The 12,044-nt window shown below is 32.0% G+C and overlaps 1 protein-coding gene across 2 annotated transcripts; it reads left to right on the top strand.

The window, feature by feature from the left end:
• Nucleotides 1–5,985: 5,985 nt before the first annotated feature.
• Nucleotides 5,986–11,552, top strand: LOC143063021 (protease 2 small chain-like). 2 transcript variants are annotated; one of them, XM_076234931.1, is made up of 6 exons: nt 5,986–6,081; nt 7,291–7,349; nt 8,577–8,595; nt 9,429–9,494; nt 10,340–10,465; nt 11,422–11,552. In XM_076234931.1, exons 2-6 carry the CDS (start codon nt 7,312–7,314, stop codon nt 11,479–11,481), a joined length of 309 nt encoding a protein of 102 aa, XP_076091046.1. In that variant the 5' UTR covers nt 5,986–6,081; nt 7,291–7,311; the 3' UTR covers nt 11,482–11,552. The 2 variants fall into 2 exon arrangements, with proteins under 2 accessions (XP_076091046.1, XP_076091047.1); XM_076234932.1 differs by having other exon boundaries at nt 6,042–6,085.
• Nucleotides 11,553–12,044: the final 492 nt, after the last annotated feature.

The following is a 12,044-nucleotide window of genomic DNA, read 5'->3' on the forward strand; positions in this document are numbered from 1 at the left end:
TCCCTCGGGAACTGTAAGTCCACCAGCAGATGTATCGACCCAGTGATGTAAAAAATTGAAAACAAGACGGTTAATACATTTTTAAGTTTCTGCGTCGGAAGCGCTTTTCTGGATTTACCTTCATCAGGAATGCTCAAAGCCAAACATTTGAAATCCGAAGATGTTTAAGCACCAAAACCGTTCAAGAGCTATATGTAAAAAAATACCTACAATAAATAGCCCAAATTTATCAAAAGCAAACTTTGCCTGAGGGAGTTGAAACCTTAGTTACAAACTACAAACAGTGGGATATGACTAAATTGTGAAATTTGTTTTATATGTTTTAACAAATCTTTTTTTTTGTGAATACCACAAACAGCAATTGCAGTACAAGTTCTAATTTGTTCGTCAGAGATGAAACTGTCTTTTAGCACATTGAATCATTCGCCTATTATAATGGATCTTTTTTCTGTCTATTAGTTATAACTTTAATGTAAGTTCTATAACAAATGTAATGGAAATGTAACGTACTACAAGATACACTATTCTAAAACATGAAACGCACATTTATGTTATATATACATTGACTTAGCTTTTTCATTATATGATAAGTCATTATGTTATTAGTATAAATTAGTATAAATTAGGTCCTATGTCGAAAGGTAATGGGTGTTTATACCTATGATTCATTCCCCATTTCAAAATAAATTTTTCTGAGTATAATATTGATCTCGCTATCACATCGAATTTAGAAAAAGTAACATGTTCTTTTTTTTTTCATACGTGTGACATTCAGTTGCAGCCTTTGTTTTAAATTCAGATTTGTATTTCCCTGAAAATTGAGGAAATTAAAGTAGAAGCTATCTGTTTTTGTTCCGCACATGTGGATAACGTTAATAACTGAGAGTTGAATAATATGGTTTTCACTTATTCTTAGAGGATTGTTAGAGTGTTCAGCTCTTCGCGTCTATGTTATGTTTTGACTGATCTAATAATGTTTGTTGTTGTTTTTGTTCTTAGCTTGTTAGTTTTGCACTAGTGGTGGACTACCCCTTTGCTTCTAACCTTTTTATAAAAATATAAATCATGTCTTAACATTTTCAAATGCATTAAAACGTTTCCATTACTTTTCACACCACTGAGGTTATGCTGACAAGTCTGTAGTTACCATCAATACATTTTTCCTTTTTGAAAAATAAGGCTTACTTGTGTGCTTCTTTCCATCTACTTGGAACATTATTGGTTCTAATTAATTGGTTGAATACTATGCATAATGGTAGTGATATTGTTTCTGCTCACTCTTTGAGTATTATTTGGTGCATCCTATCCGGTTCAGGAGATTTTTCAACCTTCAGCCCCTTATGTATCTAAGCTTTTTCTTCCTTATTTATAGTCATTTGTAGCCTTTTATTTTTATTTTTTTTTTATTGATAAAGTAGATACTTCTCCTTCTGGTTCTTTTGTAATTGCTGCCTACTTTTCTTATTATTTGTCATACAAAATACTAAGACAATAATAATGGTTTTGTTTTTTATCCTGCAATTAGCCTACTCATGTACAAATCACAGGTAAAACCATAATTTTTTGCTTTATTTGTCTCCTATTACCCCACTTCCATGTTGAGGAAGTGGTTATATGAATATTTTGTTTCAAATTCAGTTCATTTAAGGGTCCTCTTTGCGGTCCACGTTTCTATAATTTACCGCGTTTTCCTTTGATAACTATTTCAACTATGTCGATTTCTTTGAGAAATCTTAGACAATGATTTAGATTTTAATAGCTTAATTCAAGTGTTGGGAGTAATTTCAGGAGAAATACAATATATGTTCATTGCCGGAAAATATAAAATGTATTTGTACTCTCTGCGAAACAAGAGAAAAGCTCGGCAAAGCCTCGCCTTGTGTCCTACTTCTAAACAAGCTCATAAAAATAAATTTTATATTTTCCGACAACATAACTATATCGCATATATACAGGGTGAGCACATATGGTAATCGACAGATTTTCGGGGCATTTAACATTATGTCCTATCATGCAAATTGCAGATACATATTATTAGTTTCTTTATATTTGACAGACATTATATATTATATATTATTATATAATTTATCCCTACTGTGCAGAACAGAGATGAAATCCTCAGTCAAACTTGGTATTTGGCTATTTTTAGATCCTTTTGGTCATATAACTTTTCCGGATTTTTACATTCTTCGCTTTCAAATATAACATTTAGCTTTGTGCATTTTTGATGAATGTTAATCATGAAAAGCAGTTCGAACGCATGAATGATTAACGTGTAATTTTAATTTGTTTAGAGCTAAATCTGACAAAAGTCATAACTTTAATAGGTCATGGGAACTAGATGATGGTACTGTTTACAATTCAGACCGTGTTTCGAAACCTACAGCCCCTCCTTTAGGAAAACAATCCATAAAGAAGGACCTACGATGTGTTTAGTGATCTTAACTTGGAAACTAAAAGTAGTGCAGATTCTTCACCCCCGGAAAAGCAAATCAAAGACTGAATTTTAAGGGAGATATCACAATAACATGTGACAATTTACAGTTTAAAATCAATAAGAAATACATAGAATTACATAACACACTTATCAACCACGCATAGGAACTCAAAGTTTGAAATATTCATTTTTTTATAAGGAACGGATCGTATCATTGCTTATAAATTTAATTGGACAAATATCCACCATGCACCACAAGCAGATCATGTAAGGATCTGCAGAGTGGTAAAAACCAAACCACAAACCTAATTCATACCAAAATGATATAGGAAACGTTTTTAGCAGACAGCACATTACGGGAATCACAAGAGTACAGGATCCTGAGTTGGAACTGTGCATTGTTTGAAACAAACGTCTTTGATCAAATGTAATTTTTTCGTATACCCTACTTGAACCATATCCCTTAAGTCAACAAATGTAATGCCACAACAGAAACAAATTGTGTCACTTTCAACTTTTGTGTATGATCAGTTGAAAGATAGAACGTTACTTAGTGAACAATTTTTTGAATTCGTGTACTTCGCTATTAGAAATGTTTCGGGAGATTATATTGTTAATGGGTCCAGTTTCGTATAATAATGTAATTAGTTAGACTTGGAAGATTGAAATTGGAATTTTTAACATTGTCGCCTTACGGTTACACATATTTTGTTTTGGAACATTGCTGTGATCAAGTGAAGGTAATTATTAATTGCATTTAATATATCCTCCACAAATAGAACACACAAAAAACACGGATTTCCCCGTCTCATTATAGACGTTAAGTTTAAACGGATTTTAAGAACACTTGACAGATAATCCATTTGAAGTATTCGTAGTATAATTCATTCCATCGTATTGACCCTTAAGAAGACTTAAGAACATTTCCGATCTCTCGATAGGAATGTTAAACTTAATATTCAGTAGTTGTTGTATATCACATCATAAGGGAGGCGGCTTTAAACAACACCGAGTATCGAACTTATGGACAGAAACGGGGGCCTTTGTCAATATAAACAATTGTATATACTATCTTCAAACCAATATTGGTATTGATATATATGGTCATATACATATAAATATAGGGAAAAAATACTTTTCCCGTTTAACGGTTGCAATGACCAGTGTAAATACCTTGAAAACAATGATATATTAATTGTTAATAGCAATTTATATGGTGTTATTCAATTCGTCAATGAAGAAAATATAGTAATCATAAAAAGTTGCGACCGTCGCCACTAAAATCATCACACTAAACAGTAGAGAATTATAAGTATTATTAAACAATAACTGTAAATAACTGCTAATTTGAAACAATTTATACAAAAAGTCAATTTGTACGCATACTACATGTATAAGTAGTTTAAATTAATAACAATAATTTAGTAATAGATAATCTTATATCGCTTTAGTCTGCTATTGTGGCACGTTATTCAAACTAAAGATTATGGGATATAACAAATCATCCTTTTCCACGAACCTACATTTCCCATGTAAAGTCATATTAAAAAGAAAGATAATTATGACACAATTTTATAGTTATTAATGTAATTCATAGTTCATACCAGGAACCAATTTTCTGAAGTTTTCCCACTTCGTACAAGGACCAAAACGTTCAAATGTCATTATCCTCGACACTTCCGTGTGTGAATGACAATAAGAAACTCCCCTTCAACAAACTTGTAATACAAAACAAGAAGGGCAAATATTTAATGTATTATTTTGATTATTAAATTCTTTCATTTGATCATCATCGAACAATGCTAACACATGTATCGTTGATTATTAATTGTTTTCAATTGGTACAATTATATCTTGTATCTTTTTCTAATAAAAACGATTATTCAATAACAAAGAAATAAAAAAATAACTCTTGATTTAGTTCAAGGAGATACATTAATATTGCTAGTGAAAGCAATGCCCACTTACGATCAACTGATGTTACGGTAGATGTGACCATGTGTATTGCACGGTATCCAGAAATGATAACAAAATTCATACCGCATAGAAAGCAGCATCTTTGCTATTCAAGGTTATGATCCACTCCCCTCCTCTCCACCCTTGGTGGATTGAGATAGAATTTCGGAGACACAAGGTTATGATTTACATTGGTTGCAGTCGTAACTGGCTGCATCCAAATAAAAAGCACAGTAAATTAAACGTGATCACGTGTAAATAAAGAAAATATAGGTAAACATTTGATACGCGCTGATTGTGCAACTTGTCTATACACCCAAAAACACACGACGATATTTAGTGACAATTTAAATGTTTTTAATCAACTAATAGAAGTTCCTGTGTATGTTTCTTGCACAAATGTTAGAATGTCAATGCTTATTTTCGTTTCCTGCTTCACCAAGTTTGTAGACTCTTGCCTCCATCGTGTTTTTACTCCACACTAAAGAGCATTCAAGTGCTACCATTGTTCAAGCATAATGTATTCGGAATGGGCGTGACTTTAATCAACCGATAGATGCCACACCATTGTTATCACAAATGTTGGCTCAATCTGCCAAGGATGAAGAAGAGGGGAGTGGATCGTAATCATTGGCTAGCGAAGATGAGAAAGCTATAAAAGGCCTTCATATGTAAAACGTAAATTCATTAAAACAAAAACCAGTCTGATTAATGTACTTAAGGAATGACTGTAATATTTTTTTGTCTATGAAGAAGTAACATAAAAAATGTGGTGCACACTGAATAGCCCGCGTACCGTGTTATTTTAAAGTGTGCACCACATTTTCATGTTATTTCGTCATAGACAGAAAAAATATGACAGGCATTACTTATAATTTAATGATCAATTCCATTTTAAACCGGAGTAAACCATAAAAAAAACGTGGATGACGTCAGGGTCACATGACAAAAATATGTCTATGAGCTGATAAACATAACAACGTCAGCTAACCAGAAGACGCGTTACATACAAAATTAAATAAATAAACAATAAACGAAAAAACACTACTGGTTCCAGGCAGTGCTTCCATAATTCCAATCTTTCGTATCACCTTGTACTCTAATGTAACAGCTCAACAAAAGAACAAAAAAAGATCGTTTAAAAAGAGTAAATAACAAACATCGATACAAAGCACAAACTCAACTAATACAACAATAAATAAACATAGACTGATTCATATCTTGATTCTATATATTTCGTCAACTTAAGGTTTTTGATTGTCCTCTTGGTTGTCCCTTCCGTTTATTTGGTGTGGAGGTCATTTATAAAAAAAAACATTTTAAAGTCATATGAAACGAGTGACTGGTGAAAAAAAAATGCTTATCAAAATGTTGAACCAATGCGTGTATATTTCATAAACTATGTCTTCTGTGCACGATTTTATCCTTTTTTACGCAAAAATATCGTATACTCGTCATTTTTTTTCTCTCTGTCCGTTATGAATTGAAAATATGGTTTAAACATATTGTTAAAAGAAGCAAATGGGATTGATCAAAATTTATAACAGCATTATAAAATTCACTTGATAATTTAATATCAAAATGTTCAAGTAGTTAAAGTGAAAAGACGTCGTTGTATTCCCGGAACACTTATGGTCCGATACAAAATTAGTAACTTACATTTGTTTGTATATATTGTCCTCTGACAAGTAAGTACGTTTATCATTTACTATTCGACATTACTTTCTATGTACTAATTATATTCAATTATTGAATTCTACAATTTGTTTAAACTCAAATTATGTCGCTTTTTTTTCTTTAAATTGTTTTTGTTTTAAATGTGTGTAATGTCATTATTAGTCCGTAATACCATATGTTATACTTATCCAAGTAAGGAATATGCCAGTTGTGATCCGATCGTTTGAGGTGTTTGAGCTTTTGATTTTGCCATTCGATTACGGACTTTCCGTTTTGAATTTTCTTCGGAGTTCCGGATTTTTTTTTTATCTAGGTCATTTAAGAGGACAATTCAATTATAAATCAATCAGAATATGACTTATATGACCTGTTATCTTTCTACCTCAGCTTTCCAGTTAGTGTTTTATACAATAATCACAATAGTCTTCTGTCCATGCACGATACCGCTGGACTACGATTGATTATACAATAACTACTAGTTGTACTCTTTTAATCAACAACATGCATACATATAAAGTTATGCACCCGTCTTATTTGACATTGAGTTCATTTGTATCCAATGTGTATGAAGGCTGTTTTTTTTTTTATTGTTTTCTTTTTTTGAGTCATTTGTTTGGGGGGGGAAAGGGTTTTAACATTATCGTTTTACATTTTTCATATCTAAATTAGACAGCAATACAATATAAGATAATGTTTGGCTTTGAGCGTTCCTGATGAAGGTTAATCCAGAAAATCGTTTCAGACGCAATAAATTATTGAACCTGTTGTTTTCCATTTTTTGAACGAGATGTAAAATTAACGTTATTTATACCAATATCAAGTGTCGCGTCTTTCGAACAAAACTTAAGATTATCTTTCCATCGTAACAAACGATACCTTACGGTATGGTCTTCAATATTATGTTTTCAATCATCTTGTCTTTGTTGCATCATTGACGTTTCAAATTAACATCACGTCAACATTAAACGGACTCTATATTAAATTAAATATAACCTTTTTTTGCTATTCCTAATTCTAATTGCCAAAAACGTAAAATAGCCAGTCGTTTTACTAGAAGTGCGTATAGCTAGAAATATTATAAAAGAATTAGTAGATCGGAAAAGATAATTAACTTGCGACTTATGTCCTATATCTTTTGTAAAAACTAATACCCAGTAATGAGTTATGCAAAAATTGTTGAAAATTTAACCTGATTATAATTATAATGGTTCTTTTTTTAGATACTGTTTCTTCCTTCAACGATGATCTCCAAACAATCTTTAGCAATCACTTTGATTTGGTAAGTTTCTGTAATAATGAGTAGTGCAAACATCGCGACAGCTGGTGATCCTATAAAACGAATTACCAAAAAATATTACAGACATAAGGCTTCAAATGTCAGGATGCCGTTGCATAGATAAAGGCAACAGTAGTATACCGCTGTTCAAAATTCATAAATCGATAGAGAAAAAACAAATTCGGGTTCCAAACTGAAACTGAGGGAAACGTATCAATTATAAGAGAACTACGACACAATAGAGACAAACACCGAAATGTAACACACACAGAAACGAACTATAATGTAACAATGGCCATTTTGGGCGTTTTGTCTACACAATACACGTCAGTGGCAATCATGTCAAATCAATTTGTGAGTCCACACGAAGAGCAGTAAAACCCATAGTTTTCAAAAAGAGTTTCCTTATCTAAATCAAGCTATGTATGCATGAAGATAGCACATTCTTAGTAAGGTTTGTGAAACCCTGGTGAAGAAACTTCACTCATCAGTGTCATTAAGCAAGCCGGTTGTAAAATTATATAACCAGATAGATACCATACTTACTTGTACAAACCCATATTGCGTAGAAAGCTATTAAAGACCAATATTTTCCGAACGTAAAACAATTCAATGAGAAAACTAACAGCTCGATTTATGTTATAAGACAAGAAAAATAAAAATATAAGATAAATAACAAAACGATCAACTCTGGATTTCAAGCTCATGACTTTGGAATTAACCTATTGAAAGCCGCGGAATTTAATAGGTTTGCGGATGTCTAACCATCTTCTTTATATTCTGTGGCAGTGGTATAAAAGAAAAACATAAAAACAAACTTTAAGCAAATCAGTTGAAAAGGATTTTAATTCATCGGACAGATCAAAATGACAAAAACAAAAAAAGAACACACGAAGTATCAATGTGAGAGTACTAGATTATAAACACTAAAGTCGGAACTTGGAATATCTATAGTATGCAATTTATATCATACTTATTTTTAATACATATTTTTAAAATTGGACTTTATGATTGTTGAAACGAAATGTCAGAATTTCTTTAATAATTGGTGATATGTGATTAATCGGTTGATACTGCATTGGCATGGTGTCTTCGAAGATTGGAGAAGGCTTTTGAGTGGATAGTTACCTTTGTTAAATATTTGTTTATCATTAAAAGTTCTAGTACAATTACTTGTCATGATAATATGTTTTTTTTTAGTTTACTAGTATACTATCAAATATTTTTCAGGGTCTCCAAGTTTCTGTTGGTAAGAAATTGCAATATCTAATATATGATGAAAAAATACAAACTCAACTAAAAACACAGGTTTTTGTACATGTTCGTAACACATTACCAAATTTTGGATTCAAGAATTCGAAGGAAATACTTATTTGACGCCTTGTCTATGAAACCCCTTTTCCTAACCCGGGTATTATGTATAAGAACAATACATAAAACGTACACACAATAACATAAGAATGTAGTATGACACAGTTTTCTCATGAATTCACTTTTTGATGTCCCAAATCGAACATTTGACGTTTTATCGATGTATAGTAGAGTGTAAGATAGATTCGATTTGCCATTTATAAAGGCTTGCATAACACTTAAAACGACTTGCATAACACTTCAAACAAAGCATAGTAAATGTTTACACTCCTTATAGAACTAAAACAATTCAAACCTTATGTAGTATTTGACTCTTAACCCTTGATATTTGACCGAGAGCATCACTGAAGAGTCATTGATTGACGAATTTCGTATCTGTTGCAGACAAATTGGGTCCGTTTATATTATAAAAAAGATATCAATTATATAAAAACAAAAATCAAAATATATTTTATGAAGTTTACACAAGGAAAAAGGCTTGTGCGTCTAAATGCTAACCATTTTTTATAAAATAAATTAAAATCACCAAACAGATAATCAAAAGAACCCAAAAAGAACCACAACCACTAGTTCATTACGTCGGCGTATTGATAAATATCATAAAATATAAGTTAAATGTGCCATCGTTTAATCGTTTAAAATCATATTAACTTTCCATACACTAACTGTCGGATGAATTACACACTTTTGATTATACTGTTTCTTTTCAAGTTTGTAGAATGTCAAAACTGCAACTTGAGCATTGAAGATCCTGAATGGAAAAAAATGTGGTATCTTGTAAGTAAACCAGTAAGAAATTATCATTTGATACTTGTTTAGTGTTGACAATGCAATACACATGAAAATACGGATTTTTTGTGTTATTAAAATTTGCTGTTACAAAATTATTATGAATTAAGAAATGTATCTCCCTCATGCAAAGCTCTGATTCCTTTCACAGATTTGACTATACTTTTTGGCACTTTTGAAATATAGCTCTTCATCTTTTTTGAAAGCTTTGGATTTCAAATATTTTGGCCACGAGCATCACTGAAACGAGTGAAGATACATGTATTGTCGAAATGCGCATCTGGTGCAGGAAAATTGGTACCATTAATGTTATAACTACCACTGGGTCGATGCCTCTGCTTGTGGACTGTAAGTCACCGAGGGTATCACCAACCCAGTAGCCAGTACTTCGGACTTGGCCTTAGAGGCATAAAACTTTGCTCAGTGCTCGGAGCACAAAAATCATGCTCGAAAAATGAAATCCAGCAATTTGATTGGTTGATTTCCGAGTCTGAGTACAAAAATCATGCTCGAAAGTTTTATGACCGTGAGGCCTGGCATGAAAATACAGATTTGTTGTGTTATTAAAATTTGCTGTTATAAAATGTTAGAAATTATTATAAATTAAGGAATGTATCTCCCTCATGCAAACCTCTGATTCCTTTCACGGATGTGGTTATACTTTTTGGACCTTTTGGTTTAAAGCTCTTCATCTTTTTTATAAGCTTTGGATTTCAAAATTTTTGATGAACTGTGCCATATTGTTTACTTTTTTAAAATATTTCAAGCATAACACAAATTCAGGGATTTTTTCCTCAATGATGTGTTTTTAATGTTTTACCACTATCTTTTAGCACAATTCCAGGACAAAAAGATATGACATGAACGTACTAACAGCTTGGGAAAGCTGTGTAAATGGTACTGGTGTAACTGTGGGTGTAGTCGACAATGGCATACAGGACCACACAGACCTTAACATTGTGAGTAGATTTTCTTGTTATCTGTCCACTGCTGTACATGTTGTTCTAATTTTGTAAATCATGAATGTGACATTATACCATCATGTCATTACGAGCAGTTTTTGTTCTCTATTTTATTGGACATTTACGAAAATCGGGTTTCATCCAAGTTTCACTCCATCGGTATTTCGAATAAAGCCGACACGTTTATATTGATTGATTGATTGACTTTTGCTTAATATTCTGATGAAAATATATCATAGTTTTTCAAAACAATTGGACAAACAATCTAATACATAAGTTCTCCGACGGTCGTCGACTATAATAATGAGAGGGAGTTCAAGGATGGCACAATAACTCGAAAAAGAAAATACTTTTGATAAAGAAAGTTTTTGTGTCTATTTACATGCCATGAAAAAAATTCAACTCAAAGAGATGTTCAAGACATGCAGGTAAAATGATCAAATTGCAATCAGCATTAGAAAAATTAAGAAACTGTAGGAAATGTCAATAGAAATATTCTAGAAGTACATTTCTATTTGTGATTTCAAGTGTCATTGCTTTTCCAGATAAAAAGAGTTATTCAAATGTGTTATTGCATTAGAGCAATAATTGTATTCTAATTTCCTCTCTATCTAATCTGGCATTGTTTAGCCGTTATTGCATAAATATTTCTGTTAGTACAAGGCATTTACCCTCATATATCCTCATGTGTAACTGCAGCTTAATGATTATAAACACTAAAGTATGCATCTCGTGTGGCACTGCGAATGTCTTACTGACGGCCGTCTTCTTTGTCCAATAAAAGAAGCAGGCACAACATTAATGGCACCTTATAGCGTTTCGTAAACTGATGAAGAATATAGTGTCTTAATCGTAAGATACTAGCAGCATTGTTCTTCTATCATACCATCTGGTACAATTTATATTGTTTGTTCCGTCAATATCACTTTCACACAATAATTCTTTTTTTATAGGATAGGAATCTGAATGCTGGGTATACAAACAAAAGTAAACTAGCAAATCCATCTCGGTAAGTCAACATGCATATAATAAAATTGAGAATGGAAATGAGAAATGTGTCAAAAAGACAACAACCCGACCATAGAACAGACAACAGCAGAATGTCACCAATAAGTCTTTAAAGTTAGTTTAAAAATATGTTCATTAAAATAAAAGGGCTAATAGTTGATAACAAAGTTTTTGACTTTGTTTTCTTTGTTTAAATTAGAAATGGTAAGATATGAGACGTTGGAAAGTTTGTGAGAAAAACGATAAACATTAAATAAAATGGTACTGGTATGACAAAAGTGTTGTAGTTTTTTTTTATCATGATTAAAGGTAGATAACCAGTAAATAAAATGCGTGCTTTGTGACTAATATTAAAATGTGTGCATTTGTTTCAGGTCACGACAGCCATTTTGGGTAAGCATTCAAAGTTTATCTCAAGTAAATGAATTTGTTTAAGAATTTGTTCTTCCAAGTGTTCCACTTAACCCCTTTATAACGTTCGTACTGCCATACTCACTGCAGTTAAAGAAGGACTTAAGAAATATTCCGAAACGGCATATTCAAGAAGTGGTGTTAGTCAGATGTGGAT

The sequence above is a fragment of the Mytilus galloprovincialis genome, chromosome 2 (assembly GCF_965363235.1).
Source record: "Mytilus galloprovincialis chromosome 2, xbMytGall1.hap1.1, whole genome shotgun sequence".
Lineage (NCBI taxonomy): Eukaryota > Metazoa > Mollusca > Bivalvia > Mytilida > Mytilidae > Mytilus > Mytilus galloprovincialis.